This window comes from Oncorhynchus tshawytscha, linkage group LG02, assembly GCF_018296145.1.
Source record: "Oncorhynchus tshawytscha isolate Ot180627B linkage group LG02, Otsh_v2.0, whole genome shotgun sequence".
Taxonomy (NCBI): Eukaryota; Metazoa; Chordata; class Actinopteri; order Salmoniformes; family Salmonidae; genus Oncorhynchus; species Oncorhynchus tshawytscha.
Window position 1 is genome coordinate 64,608,422 of NC_056430.1, and position 27,603 is coordinate 64,636,024.

The window sequence follows — 27,603 nt, forward strand, 5'->3', positions numbered from 1 at the left end:
TTTTTCTCTCCAGTGTTTCTTCTAAAACCTTAAACCCCCCCCCCCACTGAGTGAGGAATGAGCACAAAAGGCAGACAGCAGTGGATACTAGGAAAAATAGAGGCAGCTGCTTTCTGTGTGAATTCACTTGTTCAGTGGAAACAGGCAGTGAGAATTGCAAGGTGCAATTCAGCAAACATTCCTGCGGCCGAGTAACCCTGAGGTAAAAATCTGGTCAGAAGGAATGTAACAGACAAACAAAAATATGCTGGAAATGTCTTTGAGCACCACCCTGCCTCCCCTCCCCCATTACTTTTCTCTGGCTAAAGAATTGCAGGTGCTTCTTTTCTAGAGAAAATCTAATTAGGTAGGAAAGGGCAACCTTTGAATGTTTTAAGTTAAAGAAGTACATTTTAAATGTTGGAAGAGGCAATCTGCAGTTGCTTCATCCATTTTTGGAATTATATGTACCCAATGATTCTTTGGTGAATATAATTTATACATGCCTCATTAGCTTAGTTCAACTGTCTTACCCGATTAGGATCCAAAATATAAGCTTGTTTTACTCCAATGTTTGTAAACAAAGTAGATGTTAACAAACACTATATAGCTTCAAAATATGGTTAAAACTATAATTCTGATATCATGGATGGTCAGTCCTGTCTATGAATTTGAGAGTAATTACATTTCTCCAGCTCCATCTTTTAGCTTTTTACCCGAACTAGGGGCGGGAGGGTGCTTTGTTATTGCCCATTTAAGGTATGTTATGTTTGTTTGGATTATAATATAGTATCTAGAAAGATTTCACTTTAAAACACGATGTCTATAATTGCGCAGTGACCTTGGGATAAGGCACTACTTGCACTATCATGGTAGGCCTATGTAGTCCCAAATATTACTATAGTGGGACAAGCTTAATAAAAAGTCAGATTTTCAACAACATCAATCTCTCAAAATGTACAGGATGCAATAATAAACGTATATTTTTGGATCGCATTGAGACATCACAACTGAACTTTATGGAATATTTAGGACTTGATTTGACTATTTAACTTTTATTTTGATGAAAGGGACATTCACTGACCATGATGACGTTTTTAATGACATCTTCAGTCCAGCCCTGGGTGCTACAGTGCATTGTGGGTCTTTCCCAAGATGGCGGCGCCCTTGCAGAAGTGCTGAAGAAGTGTCTCTGGAGAAATAGTTGGAATTGTTTGTTAATTTCACGGCAACTAGCTTACAACGTCGACGCACGTTTGTGTCAGAAGACCACACGACAAGCGTCATTGACAGCTCGAGCCTGACAGCGCGTGGCGTGGTTGTGGCAGAGTGTCCGTGTGAAGATGGGCCTCGTCTCGAGACCCTTCCCATAGCAAAGAGCAGCCGTGGGGAGAGAAACCGCAGATTTCCCTGCAAACACATACCGGTCGAACTTGGACCTGTCGGGTTCGACATCGTTTACAAATTGTGGACGCTACCGTACAATTTTCTTTCAAGAATTATCTGTTCGACCGCGTCTATAATAGTCAGGAGACGGAGAGGTATCCCACCCCGTATCGAAAAGGATTCTACCGTGCCAAGGTCTGTACGCTGCTCGCCACCCTGTGAAAAATGCCATTTCTGCACATCTTCTTCACTTGCCAGTCATTATTTTCGAAAACGTCTAACTACTGTACCTAGAAATTCCACAAGTAACATGAAGCATGCACAGTTTTACAAGCATGAAGTACAAACCTGTGAAAACGATACTAACTAGTTGTCAGCCAGTCGGCTAAGGGTCTGCTAGTTAGCCACAAGCTAACCTGTCAAACTCGGCCCCGGGTCTGCTAGTTAGCCACAAGCTAACCTGTCAAACTCGACCCCGAACTCTAGAACAGCCACGCGCGAGCTTGGGTCAACCTCTGCAGGTTGATAACGTTCTATCGATTTCCAATTCTGTTATGTATCATTCTGCAATATGTACTATCCTCTCATAAAATAACATGTCCATGTAAGTTACCGTTAGCCTATCCATTCTGCGTATTATCTACCATTTGACGGTTAAGTTAATTTCAAAGGGAAATTCTGGTGAGACGTCATTCTCAGACTTAAACCTTTTTACACAGCTAATGTTAACCGTGTCAAATGCAAATACAGTAGCTACTAGTTATGTACTTATTAGAACGAGAATATGCTCACTACCGCACATCATGACAAACGAGTCTTGCGTGGTTGTTTTGAAACTAAAGCTGTTGAGTTCATATCCCACTCACCAGGGCCACCTGTGGTGCATGGGGTTCAGGGATGTGAGGCATATGTATAATCTTGAGAAACTGTACTTACCAGAAGTTAAATGTCTCGCTATCAAATTAACGTCTGAATCCAACTCTAGCCTGAACAGCACCATATTCATGTTGAGTTAGACAGCAGGAAGCTATTAGACCATGCAGTTCGAGGGAGACTTCCTTGCACAAAATGTACTGCTGTCTACACAGCCGGAATATGGTGCGGTTCAGACAAGTTGGATTCAGACATTTATTTGATAGCTAGGGTCACATTTCACTATATGTCTTGTAAGTAGAGCTAGAGATGCCTTTGTTGACAGGAAATGCTTTTTTTGGTGTGGGCAGTTATATTGTGGTAGGGTTATTTAACGTTGCCACCCACCAGAACGATTAACAACTCAGGGAGTCCAACCAATAGACTTCTGACGTTGAGTTCCAAAGCTAGGTGGTGGTAGTTTTTATCCCAGAGCTGCTCCTCAACTGACCGGTATTGTCAGCTGGTCTATGGCTAACCCAACGCTGCCCAAACTTTCCTAATCATTAGGAAGCAGAACTTAAAATGGTTGAATAGTTTGGGTCAAGAGTAGATTGCATCTGATGGATGCATGTTAAATATTTATCATATTCCTCAATGTTACACAAAAACATACTGTACAGCTATATCCTATTATTGAATGAAAAAACCTTTGTTGTATCACTGACCCCGACCTGACCTCCTCTCCATCTCTCCCTCAGGGCCCTGATGAAAATGGACTCGGAACTGCTGCACTCGCCGGCCATGTGTCTGGCTGAGGAGGAGGAGGCGGACACGAGCGACTGGAACCTGCCGCTGGCCTTCATGAAGAAACGCCACTCAGAGAAGATCGAGGGCTCCAAGGCCCTGGCCCAGAGCTGGAGGATGAAGGACCGGGTAAGAGATGTTCTTATGGTCCCGTTGCACCATGTCCTAAGTCTCTACACTGTTCTGCTGAACTAGGGCTTTTTAATGGTGAACGGATAGCAATTAGACCATGAAGGCCTGATTCTCCTCTGAACAGTTGATGTTGACATGTCTGTTACTTGAACTCTGGAGCATTTATTTGGGCTGCATTTTCTGAGGCCGGTAACTGTAATGGACTTATCCTCTGCAGCAAAGGTAGCTCTGGGTCTTCCTTTCCTGTGGCGGTCCTCATTAGAGCCAGTTTCATCATAGCGCTTGATGGTTTTTGCAACTTCACTTGAAGAAACTTTCAAAGTTCTTGAAATGTACCGTATTGACTGACCATGTCTTAAAATAAGCTTAAAGTGAGCTATAATATGGACTTGGTCTTTTACCAAATAGGGCTATCTTCTGTATACCATCCCTACCTTATCACATCACAGCTGATTGTCTCAAATGCATTAAGAAGGACATTTCACAAATCAACTTTTAACAAGGCACACCTGTTAATTGAAATGCATGCCAGGTGGCTACCTCATGAAGCTGGTTGAGAGAATGACAAGTGTGCAAAGCTGTCATCAAGGCAAAGGGTGGCTATTTGAAGAATCTCAAATGTAAAATATATTTTGAGTTGTTTAACACTTTATTGGTTACTACATGATTCCATATGTTTTATTTCATAGGTTTGATGTCTTCACTATTATTATACAATGTAGAAAATATTAAGAATAAAGAAAAACCCTTAAATGGGTAGGTGTGTCCAAACTTTTGACTGGTACTGTACATGCAAGCACCTGTGAGTCCTCGGCCTCAGCCTCAGGCAAACAGTCAATGGATGTAACAGCGTTGCCCGTCAGTGTCATTCAAACTGCCTTTTTTGTGTGTTTATTTTGACTATATTAGGTACTTAAAAAAAATCTTTGACCGTCATTCTATCCCCCCGCCCAGCAACTCCTCTCCCACTTGTCTCCAGTTCCACGGCCCAAACTTCAGTTTCCCTCAGTCTGTCCTTCCTTTCTCTGCTGGCCACCCTCTTCGGATTTCTACGTGCCATATGTCTTTCAATTATGCTGTGATGTTTAACATACAATTTGAATGTATCGAATAGAATCTGCACCTTGCGAGTTGAAGAAAAATACTTTAATTTTAATTGTATTTTTATTTCACCTTTATTTAACCAGGTAGGCTGGTTGAGAACAAGTTCTCATTTACAACTGCGACCTGGCCAAGATAAAGCATAGCAGTGTGAACAGACAACAACAAAGAGTTACACATGGAGTAAACAATAAACAAGTCAATAACACAGTAAAAAAAAGAGTCAATATACATTGTGTGCAAAAGGCATGAGGATGTAGGTGAATAATTACAATTTAGCAGATTAACACTGGAGTGATACATGATTAGATGGTCATGTGCAGGTAGAGATACTGGTGTGCAAAAGAGCAGAAAAGTAAATAAATAAAAACAGTATGGGGATGAGGTAGGTAAATTGGGTGGGCTATTTACCGATGGACTATGTACAGCTGCAGCGATCGGTTAGCTGCTCAGATAGCAGATGTTTGAAGTTGGTGAGGGAGATAAGTCTCCAACTTCAGTGATTTTTGCAATTCGTTCCAGTCACAGGCAGCAGAGAACTGGAAGGAAATGCGGCCAAATGAGGTGTTGGCTTTAGGGATGATCAGTGAGACACCTGCTGGAGCGCGTGCTACGGGTGGGTGTTGCCATCGTGACCAGTGAACTGAGATAAGGCGGAGCTTTACCTAGCATGGACTTGTAGATGTGGACTTGTAGCGAGGACCAGCCGACTAGAGCATACAGGTCGCAGTGGTGGGTAGTATAAGGTGCTTTAGTAACAAAACGGCTGGCACTGTGATAAACTGCATCCAGTTTGCTGAGTAGAGTATTGGAAGCTATTTTGTAGATGACATCGCCGAAGTCGAGGGTCGGTAGGATAGTCAGTTTAACAAGGGTAAGTTTGGCGGCGTGAGTGAAGGAGGCTTTGTTGCGGAATAGAAAGCCGATTCTAGATTTGATTTTAGATTGGAGATGTTTAATATGAGTCTGGAAGGAGAGTTTACAGTCTAGCCAGACACCTAGGTACTTATAGATGTCCACTTATTCTAGGTCGGAACCATCCAGGGTGGTGATGCTATCAAGAGTATATTAGTAATTGACTGACCAGGTCTATCCAGATCTCCCAACAATGCTATTTCTAGGGCAAATTTTAGATGAATGTTATGTTTTTTCAGCCATTCCTGAACCTGAGACTCGAAACAGGCTACATAAGGGCAATACCAGAACACATGGTCTATTGATTTTGTATCCTCACAAAAAAATCTACAGAGCTGCGATGATTGTATGCCCGAAATATTCAACATTTTGTTGGTGTGCAAGAATTCTGTACAATAGTTTTAGCTGATATAGACAGTCGTTTTTATATATCAACTCATACATCTTGTGCAATGGAATCGGTATATCAAAAATCTCTTGCAATCTGTATGGCAGGAACATCTTGATATAACATTACCGTCATCACAGTCTACTGCTTTAGGAGAGACGATTCGTTCTGCAGCAAGACTTCCACATTCAACCTTGTTAAGGTTAGCCTTCGTCTATATTGTTCCCCATTTGCAGAAATTCATTAGAACTCTGCTTCAGGCCAACCCTAGGCGCTTTGACAGTGGAATTTTAATGCTTTTCTCTAGTAAATGGTGACAGTGGGATTTCTGTTTCTATTACACCTGCCAGGGCTTATATGAAAGGTGCTGTTAGATCCCTGCAGCACTAGCTACTCGATTGTTTCATAGAGTCTGTTATGGAGAGCTATGGCGGCAATAATGCCGAGTGTCACATTGCCGTACGCTTCGCCGGGTGACTTAGTATCCCCATTGGCAAGACAATCACCCAAATGACATTAACACACTTCTGCTAATATGACATAGAAATTAGGCTCATACACTGTGCTTCAGGTTCTGAATGATATTGTAACGATAAACATTTAATTCATATATTCATTCCAAAACAGGAGAGATTCTTTGGGGTAAGACAAAGGGACATTCTTTCTCTAACACTGATAGAAAATATGCCAAAATAATTTAGGCTAGTTGATGGTCTACAAAGAATACATTGTTTTGCATCAATTCATTTAATTACTGTACCCGTTTTGATTGTGTATGGCAGGGTTCCTCAACTGCCGGCCTCCCCCATGGGCGATTGACTTTTTTTTAATTCAAATTTTTGTAAAACATTTGTATTACATTTTTTATTGTTGGACATAATACTGTAATAAAAACAACAATCTGTTACAAACTATTCCCACACATAATATAACTATGTGATCGTATGCAAATGTAAGCAAGGTTTGATATTGTTTTATTCAAATATCTTTGGGCTTACGGTCAATATGCAGTCTACAAATAATTTGTAATTATGTTCCGGCCCCCTGACCATCCGCTCAAGAAATAAATCTACTTAATGTTCCCTGGTCTACTGTTATTTACTACAGGGTGATTTTCAGTGCACTCCTGTATTTTTGGCACCCTATGTAAATATGAACAAAAAATGCTGTGGACAAAATGTCATTGTTTATCTGCTTGATCTGACACTCAAAATATCATATCAGTCTAACCTTTTTGAGTTCAAATTGTTCAAATAAATCGTCAGCAAGAAATAATTATTTTATTCAAAAACATGCATCTCACAATTATTGGCACTCCTGCGTTTAGTACTTTGTGCACCGTCCCTTGTCCAAGATAACAGTTCTGAGTCGTCTCCTATAATGTTTGATGAGGTGAGACAGCACATAGGAAGGGATTTGAGACCATTCCTCCATTAAGAAACTCTCCAGATCCTTCAGAGTCCTTGATTTCTCGCTTGTGGACCCTCCTCTTCAGCTCACCCCATGGGTTTTCAATGGGGTTTAGGTCAGGGGACTGGGATGGCCATTGCAAAAGCTTGATTCAAAAGTCAGTGAACCATTTTATTTGTGGATTTGGAGGTATGCTTTGGATCATTGTTCTGCTGGAAGTTCCAACAGCCACTCAGTTTGATGCAAAATCTCGTGGTACTTTGAGTCCATGATGCCAGGTATCCTAACAAGGTTCCCAGGGCCTTTGGAAGTAAAACAGCGCCACAACATCACAGCTCCACCACCATACTTCACAGTGGGGATTAGGTTATTTTCTGCACAGCTATTTTATGCCAAACCCAGCTCTGGTGTTTGTTGCCAAAAAAGCTCTATTTTAGTCTCATCAGACCATAGAACATAGTTCCAACCAAACCTGGTTCCAATGACATTTAGCAAACTCCAGGGGCTTACGTTTGTGGTTTGGTGACAGCAGAGGCTTTCTTCTGGCAACCCTTCCAAATAACTTGTTGGCATGGAGGTGGTGTTTTAGCTTTGGAGACTTGATGTAACCAACTTCTGCAATTCTCCATCTGTGTTCCTTGGGCAAAAACAATTCCACTTGAGCCATCCTTCTCACTGTGCGTGGGGGCAAAATACACTTGCGTCTTCTTCCAGGCAGGTTCATCACAGCTCCAGTTGTTAAACATTTCTTAATTATTGCCCTCATAGTGGTGATGAGTATTTTCACACGTGTAGCTATCTTTTCATAGCCTTTGCCTCATTAACCTTTTTGTTTAATTTAATTAGTGTTTTCTTTGGCCTTTCTGATGTTGATGGATGACTAAGGGAGTTTAGCCTGTCACCTCATATGTATACCCCAGTGAAACAGGAAGTCATGGATGAACACGAGTTCCCAAATATTCACATTTAACTTTAAAAAGTAATATCTTAATCGGATATACATCAACTTTGTTCATAAGAATTTCTAGGGGTTCTAATAACTGTGACCCATGTTTTAAAATAAAATGATTTACTGATTTACTATTTTTCTTTGAACAATTTTAACTCAAAGGTTAGATTCATATGATATTTTGAGTGTAAGATCAAGCTGATAAACAGCAATTACATTTTTTCAGTCATTTTTGTTCATATTTACATAGGGTGCCAATCATGGTCCTGATAACACCAAGGTCATGGGTCGGGGTGGCAGGTAGCCTAGTGGTCATTGACCGAGAGGTTGCTAGATCGAATCCCTGAGCTGACAAGGTAAAAATCTGTCGTTCTTCCCCTGAACAAGGCAGTTAACCCACTGTACCTAGGCCGTCATTGTAAATAAGAATTTGTTTTTAACTGACTTGCCTAGTTAAATAAATAACAATTCAGGAGAGCACTGTAGATTGATTGACAGTGATGGATGATAATGTTAGGTGTGGTACTAGGGTCCCCATTGGTTGTGTATTTTAAGCATTAAAGCTGTTGAGAGGAGTGTGTTGTGAAGGGGCTATCGAGTGGCCCGTAAATTATGTGCTGCATCGTGGGAAATCAGCAGGATCATGGCCAGCTAGCTACTACACTACAGTCACTGATGGGCTATCTCAGGATGAGAGGTGGCAGGCTGCCCAATTACAAGGCCCATTGGTCAAGGTGGAGTCCGGTCCCTGTGGAGATGTCTGTAATTGAGTTGTGACCATGTCGATGTGTGTGGATGGCTCATGAAGCAAAGCGGCATGTGTGTATGTACACCTGCAAGTGTGTGCATTGGAATCATTCACGATAGGCCTGCAGAAACTCTATCTTGGTCGGCCTAGTTGTTGCTCCGAATCCCACAAACTCTGCCTCCCTGTTGGGCTTGTCTATGGCTGCTTCTGTTTGCAATATGGCTGTGTTTGTGGTATTGGGCTTTATGGGAGAGCTATGTTATTTATGGTACCCAAAACAGTCATGGGTTTGCCTCTGTCCTATATATGTCAATGCCAGGGATAGAGGTTGGGCTAGAGTCTTCTGAAAGGATACATTGTAACACTGAATGACATTCAGGAGCTGTGACATGGAGCAGTGCGAGACAAACCAACCCTAACCCCAAAGTACACAGTTAGTAGACCTGACTCATTGAAGAGAACCCCAACGGTTCCTTATTAGATGTTTTTGGCTCACTCACCCCCCGGCCTGAACTGGGACTATAGAGTGAGCTGTTAGTGGATGAGCAGTGGCTCACTGGAGCGAGAGAGAAGCTATATAGAGTAAACCAGGTCGGATAGCACCCTGTGCAGAACAACCAGACTTGAATCTACTATACCAGAGAGAGTGAGACTCTTGTTCATATCTGTGTCCAATACATAAGCACACAATAGCAGATCCATTTGAGGAGCTATGCCATGTCTAGGGCTTGACCCTGATGTGACGCTCTAGACCAGGGTTTCCCAAACTCGGTCCTGGGGCCCCATCTGGGTGAACGTTTTTGCCTCAGCAATATTTGATCATTTGAATCAGCTGTGTGGTGCTAGGGCAAACACCTCTGGTGGCAGGCTCTGTCGGCGACTTCCGGCGCCGACAGAGATGGCCGCCTCGCTTCGCGTTCCTAGGAAACTATGCAGTTTTTTTATGTGTTATTTCTTACATTGGTACTTCAGGTCATCTTAGGTTTCATTACATAGATATGAGAAGAACTACTGAACATAAGAGCAGCGTCAACTCACCATCAGTACGACCAAGAATATGACTTTCGCGAAGCGGATCCTGTGTTCTGTCTTTCACCCAGGACAATGGAATGGATCCCAGCCGGCGACCCCAAAAAAATGACTTCGTAAAAGGGGGAAACGGAGCGGTCTTCTGGTCAGACTCCGGAGACGGGCACATCGTGCACCACTCCCTAGCATTCTTCTCGCCAATGTCCAGTCTCTTCACAACAAGGTTGATGAAATCCGAGCAAGGGTAGCATTCCAGAGGGACATCAGAGACTAACGTTCTTTGCTTCACGGAAACATGCCTCACTGGAGAGACTCAATCGGAGTCGGTGCAGCCAACTGGTTTCTCCACGCATCGCGCAGACAGAAACAAACATCTTTCTGGTAAGAAGAAGGGCGGGGGCGTATGCTTCATGGTTAACGTGACGTGGTGTGATCATAACAACATACAGGTACTCAAGTCCTTCTGTTCACCTGATTTAGAATTCCTCACAATCAAATGTCGACCGCATTATCTACCAAGGGAATTCTCTTCGATTATAATCACAGCCGTATATATTCCCCCCCAAGCAGACACATTGATGGCTCTGAACGAACTTTATTTGACTCTTTGCAAACTGGAATCCATTTATCCGGAGGCTGCATTCATTGTAGATGGGGATTTTAACAAGGCTAATCTGAAAACAAGACTCCCTAAATTTTATCAGCATATCGATTGCGCAACCAGGGCTGGAAAAACCTTGGATCACTGCTATTCTAACTTCCGCGACGCATTTAAGGCCCTGCCCCGCCCTCCTTTCGGAAAAGCTGACCACGACTCCATTTTGATGATCCCTGCCTACAGACAGAAACTAAAACAAGAAGCTCCTGCGCTGAGGTCTGTTCAACGCTGGTCTGACCAATCTGATTCCACACTCCAAGACTGCTTCCATCACGTGGACTGGGATATGTTTCGTATTGCATCAGACAACAACATTGACGAATACGCTGATTCGGTGAGCGAGTTCATTAGAACGTGCGTTGAAGATGTCGTTCCCATAGCAACGATTAAAACATTCCCAAACCAGAAACCGTGGATTGATGGCAGCATTCGCGTGAAACTGAAAGCCCGAACCACTGCTTTTAATCAGGGCAAGGTGACCGGAAACATGACCGAATACAAACAGTGTAACTATTCCCTCCGCAAGGCAATCAAACAAGCTAAGCGTCAGTATAGAGACAAAGTAGTACAGTCAATCACGGATTACAAAAAGAGAACCAGCCCAGTCACGGACCAGGATGTCTTGCTCCCAGGCAGACTAAATAACTTTTTTGCCCGCTTTGAGGACAATACAGTGCCACTGACACGGCCCGCAACTAAAACATGCGGACTCTCCTTCACTGCAGCCGACGTGAGGAAAACATTTAAACGTGTCAACCCTCGCAAGGCTGCAGGCCCAGACGGCATCCCCAGCCGCGCCCTCAGAGCATGCGCAGACCAGCTGGCTGGTGTGTTTACGGACATATTCAATCAATCCCTATCCCAGTCTGTTGTTCCCACATGCTTCAAGAGGGCCACAATTGTTCCTGTTCCCAAGAAAGCGAAGGTAACTGAGCTAAACGACTAACGACTGCCCCGTAGCACTCACTTCTGTCATCATGAAGTGCTTTGAGAGACTAGTCAAGGACCATATCACCTCCACCCTACCTGACACCCTAGACCCACTCCAATTTGCTTACCGCCCAAATAGGTCCACAGACGATGCAATCGAAATCACACTGCACACTGACCTAACCCATCTGAACAAGAGGAATACCTATGTGAGAATGCTGTTCATCGACTACAGCTCGGCATTTAACACCATAGTGCCCTCCAAGCTCGTCATCAAGCTCGAGACCCTGGGTCTCGACCCTGCCCTGTGCAACTGGGTACTGGACTTCCTGACGGGCCGCCCCCAGGTGGTGAGGGTAGGCAACAACATTTCCACCCCGCTCATCCTCAACACTGGTGCCCCACAAGGGTGCGTTCTGAGCCCTCTCCTGTACTCCCTGGACTGCGTGGCCACGCACGCCTCCAACTCAATCATCAAGCGGACGACACAACAGTGGTAGGCTTGATTACCAACAACGACGAGACGGCCTACAGGGAGGAGGTGAGGGCCCTCGCAGTTTGGTGTCAGGAAAATAACCTCCCACTCAACGTCAACAAAACTAAGGAGATGATTGTGGATTTCAGGAAACAGCAGAGGGAACACCCCCTATCCACATCGATGGAACAGTAGTGGAGAGGGTAGTAAATTTTAAGTTCCTCTGCGTACACATCACAGACAAACTGAATTGGTCCACCCACACAGACAGCATCGTGAAGAAGGCGCAGCAGCGCCTCTTCAACCTCAGGAGGCTGAAGAAATTCGGCTTGTCACCAAAAGCACTCACAAACTTCTACAGATGCACAATCGAGAGCATCCTGTCGGGCTGTATCACCGCCTGGTACAGCAACTGCTCTGCCCACAACCGTAAGGCTCTCCAGAGGGTAGTGAGGTCTGCACAACGCATCACCGGGGGCAAACTACCTGCCCTCCAGGACACCTACACCACCCGATGTCACAGGAAGGCCTTAAAGATCATCAAGGACATCAACCACCCGAGCCACTGCCTGTTCACCCCGCTGTCATCCAGAAGGCGAGGTCAGTACAGGTGCATCAAAGCTGGGACCGAGAGACTGAAAAACAGCTTCTATCTCAAGGCCATCAGACTGTTAAACAGCCACCACTAACATTGAGTGGCTGCTGCCAACACACTGACTCAACTCCAGCCACTTTAATAATGGGAATTGATGGGAAATTATGTAAAATATATCACTAGCCACTTTAAACAATGCTACCTAATATAATGTTTACATACCCTACATTATTCATCTCATATGTATATACACTGTAGCTCTTATCATCTACTGCATCTTTATGTAATACCTGTATCACTAGCCACTTTAACTATGCCACTTTGTTTACATACTCATCTCATATGTATATACTGCACTCAATACCATCTACTGTATCTTGCCTATGCCGCTCTGTACCATCACTCATTCATATCTTTATGTACATATTCTTTATCCCCTTACACTTGTGTCTATAAGGTAGTAGTTTTGGAATTGTTAGCTAGATTACTTGTTGGTTATTACTGCATTGTCGGAACTAGAAGCACAAGCATTTCGCTACACTCGCATTAACATCTGCTAACCATGTGTATGTGACAAATAAAATTTGATTTGATTTGACGTAGTGGGGTCCACAGGACCAAGTTCAGGAAAGTCTTCTCTAGATGTGGCCCCTAGAGTTAAACATCAGTATGGCTTGTGTAAGAGTAGTATCGGAAACCCAGAGCTAAGAGCAACAGCACTGTCTAGGATTAATGGCAGATTGTCATAACTTCAGGAGAAAAAAAAAATCCATGTTTCTCTTCAGGCTGACTCTCCCAACAAATCACAAGGCAGACATGCCAGAATGTTAGTTTGCAGGCGAAAGCTTTTGTGGTGGTTTAAGTGAAGGTGGTAGATGCAAACTAGCCACTTGCAAAATGCACTCATTAAAAATAACCTCTGTGATCTCCATTTTACTCGATACTATTTTGTGTCCTGGTGATGTTTAACACTGTCAACAAGTGGATAAAGTGATATAGGAAAGCAGAATGTCCCAACTCTGCCCTTTCCTCTATGCCAAACTGATGTATAAGTACAGACGTGTTAGCCAGAACATTGATAGGCCTACGTTATGGGAGGCAACACGTCTGTTTAGAAAGACTAGTTAGTACAAGAGGTCTGACCCAGACCCACCAGCGAGATGCACTTCATCTCTTCTGTTTTTTATCCTGATAGTCCAGGGATTGCTGTGGGTAAAAGCAGAACATTTGATACATTCCTCAGATAGGAAAACCTAGAAGGGATGCCCATTTCAAATGTTTCCAGGAAGCAAGTTGAGATTTGCCATGCCCCCCCCATCACTGTGGTGTGGTTAAGCAGGTAAGCTTGACAGCAAAACACTGCATTCTTTTCCAAGCTCTTTCTCCATGACACCGTTCATAAGAGCTGTTCCACCAATGACATGTGATGGTGAGGGCTGATGTCTGTCTGTGTATCAGATGCTCCCTGACCCATGTGCCCACACAGCTGTTGATTCAGCACGTGAGACCGCACCCCTGTCCTGTCTCACTTCCTCGTTAGAGGGACGTGGAGGCCGCACGCATGGACACACACACGTGACACGAGATGGAGAGAGAGAGGAATATAATTAGCCCATCTTACAATACAATAAATCAATACTAAATTGACAACCACACCATTGTAGCAGGAGTGAAATGAGGCAGGTGTGCTATTTAGAATGCTTTGCGGTCTTAATCAGTAATCCATCATGAATTAATTAAATGCACACAGGAAATTAACTAGGCCAATTAGACATGCGACCATTGACCTCTAAAAAGGATGTCTGGGTTCTGTCAAAATCAGAGCTAGTCATTTGAAATCCATGCAGATGAGTGCTTCAATTCCAACAATGATTTCCACACCCTCAAAAGCACGCTGCAATATCAAGCCCACTAATTGCATTTCTTAGCTTTCTGCTGGGCTGGCTTCCTCCATCTTTGCCATTATTTTCATCCTTTTAAACATATCTCAGTTCACCATGTAAAATGACTATATAATCTCCATGATAACCAGTGTATCTTCTTTAGGAGAGCAGTAAATCCAGACTGGAGAGCAGTCTGATCCAGATTCTGTGGACGTGAACGCGGAGTGTCTGTGGACGTGAACGCGGAGTGTCTGTGGACGTGAACGCGGAGTGTCTGTGGACGTGAACGCGGAGTGTCTGTGGACGTGAACGCGGAGTGTCTGTGGACGTGAACGCGGAGTGTCTGTGGACGTGAACGCGGAGTGTCTGTGGACGTGAACGCGGAGTGTCTGTGGGACGTGAACGCGGAGTGTCTGTGGACGTGAACGCGGAGTGTCTGTGGACGTGAACGCGGAGTGTCTGTGGACGTGAACGCGGAGTGTCTGTGGACGTGAACGCGGAGTGTCTGTGGACGTGAACGCGGAGTGTCTGTGGACGTGAACGCGGAGTGTCTGTGGACGCGGAGTGTGTTGTCTTTTTAAATTGGTAATTGGGTTTGGTAACTCCCCCTCTCATGAATAACCATGCATGGGACTCCTGGGAACTTTGAGCCATTCCCTCCCTCCCCTCCGATCCAGCACCTCGGCCCATACGGATCAATGGCCAGTGACTATTCCATTTGCTAGGCCTGCTATAAATTAAGGCTATTTAAACAGAGGGGGCATCGATCTCCCCCGTGCCAGGGCAAGGCCTTGCAGGCTGAACGGCCTTGGAGATTGCAGCATCAGCTTGGGCCACTCACTTTATCGCCAGCCGGACACACATTAGGGCACAGTCACACTCTGATACACGTACATAATCACAAACCCCTGGAATCTGTCTTGAAGTTTTTGTTTTCCATTTGGCTCTCCAATAGTTAAGTGCCGGTGCAATTCACCTGTATGATAGTGAGCATTGTGAACAAGTAAAAAAAACCCGATTGAACCAAAGTCTGCTTCAGCTTTCACCCTACTCCTCCCTTGTTATCTCTTCCCCCCCCCCCTCTGCGCTGCTCCGAACAGGATTTATGGGATTATTGGAAATCCATGAGGTCCAGGAGACGTGTATTAAAATGTAATTTTGTTTCCTTCAGATTAATGTTAACAATTATGGAGGACCACCATCTTCAGAAGGAGACCGTTGTTATGGAGGATCAGAGCCTGTCCCCTGGGGGGCAAGACTTAGCCTCCACCTTTTCATTCCCTTTGTCCCTCCCTTTTCTCGCCTTGTTCAGTGTTCATCTTCTATATTTTTAAACACAGAAAAGCTTCAAAAGTGTTTTAAAGCATCACACTTTTTTTGTACTGAGCTTGCTGCAACACGTATAGATTCTAGTCCCGATTCTCTTCATTTGTGTTTTCTGTGCTGGCTTGTAGTCCTCTGATACTTAATGAGCTTACCCAAATCCAATAGTCATTTCATTATTTCAGTGGCTAAAAACCGCTGAAAAATAACTGCCTACCAAACCACTAGAATATTCAAGAACCTGTCACAAGCCAAACATGTTTCTCTGCACAAGGCAAGCATCTTGGATTTGTCCCAAGTGGCACCCTATTTCATGTATAGTGCACTACTTTTGACCAGGGCCCATAGGGTTGCAGCCCTTATGTCTCCTCCAATTGGAATGTATGATCTCAATAGGGAGACAATAGACTTTTCCTCTGACGTGAGAAATGAATGGGATTCAATCAATGGGAGCCAACATCTGGCTGCTGTCAAACCTAAATGCCACATTAGCCTATTATGAATCCGACAGACATTGTACCTCCCCATTTGTCTCAATTGTCTTTTTTTATTTCATGCTAATTTCGGTGTTTTATTAGTCGCTCGCATATGTCGTCTTTGGGAAACAAATCATTTCATTAGGGTTGTTTTATTGTGATGGTAATCACCTTAGTTTCCTGTGCCAGGCTGCAGTAATGTTGCTGGTGAATTAGTGTGGTGCTGAACAATGCCAAGTCAGGACAGAACGTCTGGCATGAACGTACCTCACCTCTAAAACTGATCTACAGGTGATGATGTGTGTGTGGATGGGTATTGGATGACAGTTTTAAAACCAGGACCTGCTCCGTGTGGGTGCTTTTGTGGGTAGCTATGCCATCTTCAGTTTGACCAAACAACGCAAAGACACCGGAAGAATAATTGCAGTCACAAATGCTCACAGCTGTTTTCAAGTTTATTGCAGTCAGTTAGTGCACTCTTTCCCAATTGCGGCCCTAACTATTGTGTGTAAAAATAAGAAAGAAGATATTTGAGTTGGAACCACAACGTTGTGGGAAATGAAATGCCATGAGTTTCTTTCCCCCTCTCAGCTTTGCTCACTCCGCAATCTCCTGCACTTGTATGAGATTCATCTGAGACCTACCTGCATCTTTTATTGTCTCCTGTATCTTGACCTCTACTCCTATCTCTGCTTTGTGTGTGTGTGTGTGTGTGTGTGTGTGTGTGTGTGTGTGTTAGGGCTGTCCCCGACCTAAACACAAATATCTTATTCGATTCTATGTTGTCATCTTCAGTGAAAAATTATTATTTTGATCGAGTGCTTGCTTCGTTGAGAAAGTACGTGCAGTTGAAATCTGGTCATAGAAATTTCCGGATGATGAAATTACGTCTTTTCCTGATGTTGAAATCGGGTACATTTGTTATTCTGAAAAGTTGAAAAGACGTCATTTTACATTTGTTGAAAGTACATATTTTTTGGGTAATTAATTCTATACCCAAATTTCAACTGCACATAGAATGCCAAATACATTTAGAATCTATCACAATAATACATATTAAATCTATTCAATATATGAAAGGAAAGAGGCGCCAACTAAAGATTGCAACAGAATATGTATTGTTGCTCCCATCTGTCCCATGCACTTTAAGTTCAAAAACGTTTAAATTGGCAGTGACTTTGAAAGGAGTCCAACCAACTGACCACTTCAACAACATTCTCAGTAATGGTTACAGGAATGTTTTTTTCTTACTATGACTGATATGTTGTTTATCTACCTTAGTTGAATGCACTGACTGTCAGTCTGTCTGGATCCTCTGCTGAATGACCAAAACGTCCAGGGAATACGTCTTCATCTTTCATTCAGAACCTTAAACCTGCCTTTTAATTTTTTATTCCGTTTTTAGACGTATTTAAAAAAGCAAATCTCACTGGTTGATGTCATTGGGAAATTTGCATGGAAATTCTCCCCGGTCCCTAAATGTCTTCTTGTCGTGAGAGAAGCAGAAATGATAGAACTTCACATATGTCAACTAGATGTATGTATTCATTCTATAATTTCCTGACATTCTGGTGAGCAAGGCTTTATTTAGTATTCTAGAGTATCAAGTAATGACAGAAGAGAAGCTGCATATATGTAATTTTATTCAAGTTGACCAACAAATAACCTACCTAATGTCAGAAATTATAAGCAGAAAAAATATCTAAATGAGGCATAATTTATTTATTTTTTGTCCCGCATCCCATCAAAAAATAAACTGACGTCCCAGGGCAAATTAGGAATGTTATTTTTTTATTCATGGATACAGAGATACTCGTGAGTGGAATGTCAAAGCTGCACGTAAACGGCTTATCCTGAAATGATACCTTAATCGGGATTGGGCTATTATTCAGGATACTATGTGCATGTAAACGTGGTCACTGACGTGAGCTTGCTCATTTTGACTATTACTCAGGCGTTGAGAAAAGATGCACAAGGCTAGTAAACACAGGGTTTCAGTCTAGTAATCAGTGCAGGGTTTCAGACTGCCCCCTCTTCTCTCGTTCCCTCTGTTTGTGTAACATGGCTAGTAATCAGTGCAGGTTTTGACTGCCCTCTCTCCTCTCGTTCCCTCTCTCTGTTTGTGTAACATGGCTAGTAATCAGTGCAGGGTTTCAGACTGCCCCCTCTGTTCTCTCGTTCCCTCTCTCTGTTTGTATGTCCATGTGTGACCCAATGGATTAATCTGTGTTCAGGTGCACATGTTTACCTGACCCTGTTTCCTGTCCCCCTGGGCTTCTTCTCGATCAGACCAGTCTACACTACAGTAAACTGCCTGGTAGGAGCAGTAGCTACAGAACTCTGCTAACCACCATAGATCGGGCAGATATTGAATTCAATACCCTTCTGTCTGCAATGAGCTTCGGCCTTTCTGTTTGTCAGCTACAGAGTTCCATTAACTTCAGTTATCCAGGCACACATTCAATTAAATTCATTTCAATAGACCTTTCTTGGAAAGTCCTTGGGAGACATATCAATCACCTGTAAATGTGGTCTTTCTGCTTTATCATTAAGCGATATCTGGGCAAGGTTTATATACAGAGTTGTGACTGTTTAAAAAAAATACATATTTTAAAACATCTATTTTTATTACAGAAAGTACACTGAATTGTGACTTGTATCGGAGTCGTGACAGTCTACAGACTTCAAAGAGAAGTTTAAGTTCTTCCCTCCTTTCCAAGCAGAACTCCTTTGGTGTGTTCTCTATAGTCTAGTGCTTGGCATAGTGTTGGACCCAGCCTGTCTTGTTGATAGACAACATGGCGCTTCACTCTCCAGATCAGGTCAGCAGCACTCAGTGGTTCAGAATTGCAAAGTCACGTCAGGCTATGCCAACTATACAGACCTGCCAATGGATCCATCCATGCCAGAGGGCAAGGTCAAAATAGTGCGTATGGCTGTCCAAAAAAACGATCTTACCTCAGGACACCTCAAGTAATGAAAAATACTAATTATCGCAAGAGCACTTTTTCCCAATATTTGAAGGACAAACAAGGGGCTGAAGTTTTGCTGTGTTGGACGAGCTCCATTTCCATGTCATCTGACCATGGCACCGCCTGGAGTCTGCTAAACGGCATTGGCACCGGTGCTATGGTCATATGACACGAAAATAAAGGTCTTTGGCCACGCACACCAGCGGTGGGTTTAGCCTTTGAAAGAACAATTCATATGGAGAAATACCTCATCCCTACTGTAGAATATGGTGCTGGATAGGGAGGTAACAATTCAACTATACGAGTTGGACCTGTGAGGGAAAAACTACGCTTTCACCATATTTGTTCGCTATGTAACAATTATTTACTTAACAAACAGTAAGATAGTTCTGTCCTGCTAATGCTGTGTTTTATGGTCTCCACTCTAGCACCCTGCAGCTAGTCTGGGTGTTGAGGACATGGGTTCTACTAGAGATAGCTTGAAGCTGACAATTGATTTGTGTTGGTGATTAAAAGCTAGCATTCTGTAGACAAGATGTGGTGTGCGTGACTCGAGATAGAGAGAGCCTGGAAGAGTTAAGAACAATGCCTCATAGTTTCCCAGATGCCAGGAAGATTAGACAAAGTAAAAGACCATCCTGTGTAGATAACCAAGGTGGCTTATGGGAAGGTTAGACGTGACTGACTAAGAAATCTTGGTATCAGCTATATAAAAACTGTACATCGTCTGTAAAGGCTAGACTCTCAGCCTAACAGTCGGTCAAGACTGCTGGGCTGACGATATCATTATTGCAATAATTAATTGATATTAATTAAAGATTGTTTGAAGAAATGTAGCATGCATCGGCTAGAAAATCGATTCAGTCGCCATTTCACTTTATTTTTGGCTCACATTACATTCTACCTTCCGAAAATACCTCCTATTGGGACAACTGATACGTCTCCTCCTTCAGTGTGGAACTAAGCCTGTAACTGATTCATGTTGCATGCCGAACAACCCAAGGCAATGTCAGTAGCCTAGTCGAACTGAGCACCTTGTCCAGCTTCGCCAGGTAGGCGGCCTGTTCCTGATCTTGCACCTTCAGCATTCAAATGCTAAAATGGCTTGTGTGATATTATGCTATTAGTAGAGTGACAACCAATGTCATTTGCTAGGTTATCTATGCGCTGTTGAAAATGTTTTACCGGAATAAAAGTCTACTACCAGAGGAAAGTGGGAGAACAAAAAACATAGGCTGTTGCCCCTCGATACACGTTGATTCGTCTTGAAAGGAAAAGATGCATATCTGATATTAAATTGAAGGACAATCAAGAGGCTGACATTGTTGTCAGATGCCTGCCCCAGAGCTGTGTAGTGCGTGTATGAGGAGTCAAGTCTGAGTGCCTCTGTGAAATGTGAACATCCTTCACCCAAATAATGTAAATAAACAGGGTCTCTTCACTCTGTATATGAGTGCATGGGTTTATCTGAGAAATAATCCCAATAAAGTGTGTTCAGAGGCATGTGTATTGACTTCTCTGTCTTCCCCCCCCAGATGAAGACAGTGAGTGTGGCCCTGGTGTTGTGTCTCAACGTGGGGGTGGACCCTCCTGACGTGGTCAAGACGTCACCCTGTGCTAGACTGGAGTGCTGGATCGGTAAGCACACACACACACACACACACACACACACACACACACAATCTAGTCCATACTCAAAAAACACACACACATAATAAAGCCATTATCTTAAATAAGACATACCTATGGGAAATATTGGCTTTCTTCTAATGTTTCCAACCTTCTCCCCAACCCATGTTACCTTGAAAGTCCTGAGCTCATCTAGTTGATGTTCCAGGCGTTGAAAGAACTGCGTATCCAGTATAACTTGGAGATAACCCCATCAGTGAGCATAACGCGACCTCGGTATTCGAAAACATTATATTCGATGCACTTCCAGAAGGACTTATTTGCAGTGTCATTTCCGTCTGTAGATGTAGCCTTCATGCGCCAGGTTATTTTTGGGAAGCACGAAGAGGATAAATTCGGTTTCCATTGCTTGTCAGGGACATCACCAGGACTTTGGATAAGTGAGTGCTCCTGGAAAGTTGGTGGACTAGAATTTTCTCCTCCTATTGCAGGCTTACTATCTGTGTATTCATCCACTCTTGCATTTAAGACATGGGTCGTTTTCTCAGACCCACAAATGCAATGATTTGCCGGTACCCTGTTAGTCCCTGGTTTTCAGGGCTGAGCCCCTGATTATGAATCTCTGGTGACTTCCCTGTTGCTTGTTCTGACCTCTTCCAAGAATAATGAATGCTGAGGGTAGCAAGATCTTTTTAAGAAGAATATTTGTATTAATAGCATATGAATGATTTGCAATTAGATTGCTGGACAATCAAAGCCATACACCCAACCCATTTATTCATATCTGGTAGTTGATAGATTGGGCCTAGTTATTGTTCATTTACAGCATACATTTGCATTCATTCTCTTAAATCTCTTAAAATAGCCTATATTATTCTTGTGTACTGTTTGTCTGTCTGGACTGTCTGCCTGTCTTGGTGAGAATCTTAAGTTAATAAAATACTTAAAATGGAGTTCTTAAGTTTGTGCCTATTGTTCCTCGCCGGCCAGGGTAGGGCAGCACTGTTATAGCCTTGTGAATCTCTCAAACATATTTTATTTATTGGAAATGGGAGAGATCACTACTGATTTCAAAACGAAATGGACTACTTTCTCATTCATATTGTCAAGACATGAGGTGAGTATCAAAATAGTTTTAAAAGATGCCCTTGCCTTCAAGTTGAATCTCGGGTAGATCTTTAGTCTGTGTATATATAGTGCGGTAGCAGAGAGAACAGTCTATGATGAGGGTCGCTGGAGTCCTTGGCAGTTGTTTGAGTCTTCCTCTGAGCCTAATCATAGGCTGTTACTTTGTCTCTAAAATCACAATGTTTTACTTTTTTATATTCATGTGACAGTCATTTTTAATTGAAACGTCCAAATGTCGGTCTTTCACCAAGGTCATTTTGTTTCATGGAATGTTCTAATTTCTTGACTGATGAAAGTTCAGTGTGCTATAGCCTAATATTCTGCCCATATGAACACATTGGTTTTAGGCCATATAAAGATCAGCTATGCATGATTTAATGAAAGCAGCAAACCGACACATTGTTTCACTTTAATAAAATAATCCAGGGGCTCTACTTTGATTTTAGAAGTGGGCCGGGCATCTAAAGATTAATTCCCGCATTTTTTACACAATCCAATGTGCTGTCTCTTTAGAACAGAAAGTAAGCCAAAATGCCCTCAGTCACCAAGCTAGGTAAAATCAAAGGTAATTCAATAATAAATATTGTTTCACCTTTAACCAATAGCCTAACAAATGAGCAACTCGTGACTAAAATATAAAGACTTGATGTCTTTTATTAAGACATCCACTTAATCAAATTTCAGCCAGCCTGAACTGCCTGCACTCCCCGTTCAGTCATACATATATTTTTATTCCCTGTTCAGTCACACCCCACTCAGTTTTAGGATCTTAGTGAAAGATTCAGTGTTGGTTTCGGGTGTGTTAGGCCAAGGACCGAATGACAACTCGCAGGACGGCAACTAGGGATTGCCTAAATGGGTATCTCTCCTGATGTGGGCATGTTTTCAATACAGACTCCTTTAGTTGAACTGTATTCCATATAAGGCTTCCAGCCCGTGTAAAAGTTATTCAGTGTAGCCTTAGTCTTGTAATAAATCACATCTAGTGATACTTAACTTGACATTGTCGGAGGATAACCAACCTTCCAATTAATGGCAATGCATTTCTTAGCCCCTATAAATGCTTGGTTACACAGTTTCTTAAGTTTTTAAGTATCAACATTTCCAAGCAAACAGACCGGGGAGGAGGGAGAATCTTTAGACATGCTGAGATAAAAGAACATACTCTCAGAATTCAGCCAACCTTCACAAGACCATACAGTGCATTCAGAAAGTATTCAGACCTCTTGACTTTTTCCACATTTTGTTACATTACAGCCATATTCTAAAATTGATTAAATAAGATGTTTTCCTCATGAATCTACACACAATACCCCATAATCACAAAGCGAAAACCGGTTTTTAGAAATGTTTGCTAGTTTATATATTTGCATAAGTTATGTACTTTAAAAAAAAGACGTTTCAAACCCTTTATGAGACTTCAAATTGAGCTCATGTGCATCCTGTTTCCATTGATCAGCCTTGGGATGGTTCTACAACTTTATTGGAGTCCACCTGTGGTGAATTCAATTGATTGGGCATGATTTGGAAAGGTCGAAGGAATTTTCGGTCGAGCTCCGAGACATGATTTTTGTCGCTGAACAGATCTGGGGAAGGGTACCAAAACATTTCTGCAGCATTGAAGGTCCCCAAGAACACAGTGGCTTCCATCATTCTCAAAGGGATGACATTTGGAACCACCATGACTCTTCCTAGAGCTGGCCGCCCAGCCAAACTAAGCAATCGGGGGAGAAGGGCCTTGGTCAGGGAGGTGACCAAGAAACCTGACAGAACTCAAGTTCCTCTGTGGAGATGGGAGAACCTTCCAGAAGTACAACCATCTCTGCAGCAATCCACAAATCAGGCCTTTATGGTGGAGTGGCCACAAAGCCTTGAGTCTTTTTTGGTATGTAGCTACAAGCTTGGCACAACTGTATTTGGGAAGTTTCTCCCATTCTTCTCTGCAGATTTTCTCAAGCTCTGTCAAGGTTGGACGATGTCTCTCCAGAGGTTCGATCGGGTTCAAGTTCGGGCTCTGGCTTAGCCACTCTAGGACATTCAGGGACTTGTCCCGAAGCCACTCCTGCGTTGTCTGTGCTGTGTGCTTAGGGTCGTTGTCCTGTTGTAAGGTGAACCTTCGTCCCAGTCTGAGGTCCTGAGCACTCTGGAGCATTTTCATCAATAATTTCTCTGTACTTGGCTCCGTTCATCTTTCCCTCGATCCTGACTAGTCTCCTGGTCCCACTGAAAAACATTCCCACAGTATGATGCTGCCACCACTGTGCTTCACCGTAGGGATGGTGCCAGACATGATGCTTGGCATTCAGGCCAAAGAGTTCACTCTTGGTTTCATCAGATCAGAGAATCTCATTTCTCATGGTCTGAGAGTCCTTTAGGTCCTTTTGGAAAACTCCAAGCGGGCTGTCGTGTGCCTTTTATTGAAGAGTGGCTTCCGTCTGTACTTGCTGCCGAAGGTGCTTCATCAAAGTACTGAGTAAAGGGTCTGAATACATATGCAAATGAGATTGTTTTTTAAAATAAACATTTACATAAATGTCTACAAACCTGTTTTTTTTCTTTGTCATTATGAGGTAGTGTGTATAGATTGGTTAGGGGGAGAGAGAAACGTTATCATTTTAGAATAAGGCTGTAACGTAACAATGTGGAAAAATTCAAGGGGCCTGAATACTTTCCGAATGCGCTGCAACATGCAAAAATGTCCACTTTTGTGTTTTACACATCCAGCAGTGGAATTACATTTCTGAGTGCATGTAATTCAGTTTCAGTGGCATATAGTATGTTCTTAAACTGCAGTAATTTATGTCTGAGATGAGGAATGCCCAGTCATGTTCATATCATCAATAGCTTCTACCAGGTTTTCCTCACATTTTTGTTTTACATGTTTTGTCATTGGAAAATTCCTCCAACCCTTGATACAGTTTGGAAATCAACTTTGGATGTTCGTCAGACTGCCTTAAAATAGCATCTGGCTTGTCCAGTGTTTGCTGCATAGAGAGAATAAGGGTTGTATGTGCAGAAATGTTCCTCACCTGTGTCAGACTGGTCTTCCCTGGCTGCCTGCTGAGATCCCTGTCACCATCTGATCCTCCTAAAAATGAGGGATGACAAAGAATTACCTTGGTGTACATTTATACATTATATTACCTAAGAATATAATATATGGTTCAATAATAGAAGTGACCATTATTCCCACATCCCAGACTGTAGCTTTGATGTTAAACTGCTGTCATGTGGCTACTGTAGGTCTACCATCAATTCAATATGGAACTTTGTATCATTCACTGATATTGTTAATATACTGCAAAATTCACCTGAGTTCCATAGACTGGTCTTCCCTGGCTGTCTGACCCTGCTGGGGCCCATGTCACCATCTGATCCTGCTAAGACATGTTGAGCATAGTGTTATGTACTGACTGCACCAGGCTGCATTCCTGCGGGTCCCGACAGAGATCATTGCAGCGCTGTTGGCATTTTTCATGCTGTGGGTGGTCAGACTGACTTTGGGATGCAAATATTTTTGTTGTCCCGCAGATTATTTGGAAACTGCCTCTTTCTGCTTTGTATGCATTGGTCTACCTATTGTGTTAACAGCACATCTTTTTCGCATTATTCACACACAGAATCTGCTTCAACCTCAGTAGCCTACCTCGCCTAGTTGGGCGTGAGAGTTCAACAGTGCGTAGTATGTGTGGTCTCATTGATATAGAGTAGGCTGCCTACATGCGCGGAGAATCAGGTGGCGGTTAAATTGAATATGAAATGAACTTAAATATGATTAGACTTGTTTACTACAGTATCTAAATACATATTGATAATGGAAAGAAGTGGAGGGCTCTCAACCAACGTGAGTCGAAGTGCAATCAACACATTTAATCTTCAAACTATGCTGAGCGAGTATTGATTACCCGTTTTATTTGTCTCTGCCTGCAAATCATCCTAGAAGGTAGGCTACATCCTATAGGGCTAAACGTAGCAGGTGTCGCTGTCATCATTCCTGCTGCTTCCAGTTCTGTAGCCATACCTGTGAGATCAGGTGCCCGTGTGGTCTCATTTAAATAGTAGGCTATAGCCTATGCATGGGATGACGAGCACGGGGCAGTTGTCTTTCCAAGAAAATGTACTTCCTAAATAGGCATATGATTATGCTATAGTTTACTACATTGTCTGGAATATTGATCATCCATATTTCTATTTCTTTAAATATTTTAATAAAAAAAAAAAAATGTATTTCACTTTTGTTTAACCAGGTAGGCCAGTTGAACAAGTTCTCATTTACAGCTGCGACCTGACCAAGATCAAGCAAAGCAGTGCAACAAACTACAGTTACACACAGGACAAACAAAAGTACAGTCAACACAATAGAATAATCTACATATTGTGTGTGCAAATGAAGTAAGGAGGTAAGGCAATAAATAGACCATAGTAGCGAGGTAATTACAATTTAGCAAATTAACACTGAAGTGATAGATGTGCAGATGAGTGTGCAAGTAGAAATACTGGTGTGCAAAAAAGTTAATAAAAACAATATGGGGATGAGGTAGGTAGTTGGGTGGGCTATTTACAGATGGGCTGTGTACAGCTGCAGCGACCGGTTAGTTGCTCAGATAGCTGATGCTTGAAGTTAGTAAGGGAGATAATAGACTCCAGCTTCAGCAACATTTTTTTTGTGATTTTTATTTTATTTATTATTATTATTATATATTTTTTGCAATTCTTTCCAGTCATTGGCAGCAGAGAACTGGAAGGAAAGGCAGGCAAAGCAGGTGTTGGCTTTGGGGATGACCAGTGAGATATACCTGCTGGAGCGTGTGCTACGGGTAGGTGTTATGGTGACCAGTGAGCTGAGAAGGTGGGGCTTTACCTAGAAGAGGCTTGTAGATGACCTGGAGCCAGTGGGTTTGGCAATGAATATGTAGCGAGGGCCAGCCGACGAGAGCATACAGGTTTCTGTGGTGGATGGTATATGGTGTTGTGGTGACAAAACGGATGGCAATGTGATAGACTGCATCCAGTTTGCTGAGTAGTGTTGGAGGCTATTTTGTAAATGACATCACTGAAGTCAAGGATCAGTTTTACGAGGGTATTGTTTGGCAGCGTGAGTGAAGGAGGCTTTGTTGCGAAATAGGAAGCCGATTTTATTTTGGATTGGAGATGCTTAATGAGTCTGGAAGTAGAGTTTACAATCTAGCCAGACACCTAGAATATGTGGACAACTACAAATACCTAAGTCAGAACCGTCCAGAGTAGTGATGCTTGTCGGGCGGGCGTGGGCAGCGATCGGTTGAAGAGCATGCATTTAGTTTTACTAGCGTTTAAGAGCAGTTGAAGGCCACGGAAGGAGTGTTGTATGGCATTGAAGCTTGTCTGGAGGTTTGTTAAGTGTCCTAAGAAGGGCCAGCTGTATACAGAATGGTGTCAGCTGTGGAGAGTTGAACCAAGGAATCACCCGCAGCAAGAGCGACATCATTGATATATACAGAGAAAAGAGTCGGCCCGAGAATTGAGTTGGTGAACCAGGCGACACAGTCATTAGAAAAACAAAGGCTATTGAGTCTGCCGATAAGAATACGGTGATTGACGGAGTCGAAAGCCTTGGCCAGGTCGATGAAGACGGCTGCACAGTAACGTCTTTTTTCGATGGCGGTTATGATATCGTTTACTATCTTGAGCGTGGCTGAGGTGCACCCATGACCGGCTCGGAAACCGGATTGCACAGCGGAGAAGGTATGGTGGGATTCTAAATGGTTGGTGACCTGTTTGTTAACTTGGCCTTTGAAGACTTTAGAAAGGCAGGGCAGGATGGATATAGGTCTGTAACAGTTTTGGTCTAGTGTCTCC

General features: G+C 42.9%; 1 protein-coding gene across 1 annotated transcript in view; it reads left to right on the forward strand.

Moving 5' to 3' along the window:
- Nucleotides 1-1,106: 1,106 nt before the first annotated feature.
- The window catches only part of LOC112245614 (regulatory-associated protein of mTOR-like), a 184,045-nt gene continuing 157,548 nt past the window's right edge, over nt 1,107-27,603 (forward strand). Inside the window, 3 exon segments of the mRNA XM_042302607.1 lie at nt 1,107-1,560; nt 2,979-3,153; nt 20,544-20,646. Of these exon segments, the coding sequence (XP_042158541.1) occupies nt 2,986-3,153; nt 20,544-20,646 (271 nt within the window). The 5' untranslated portion in view covers nt 1,107-1,560; nt 2,979-2,985.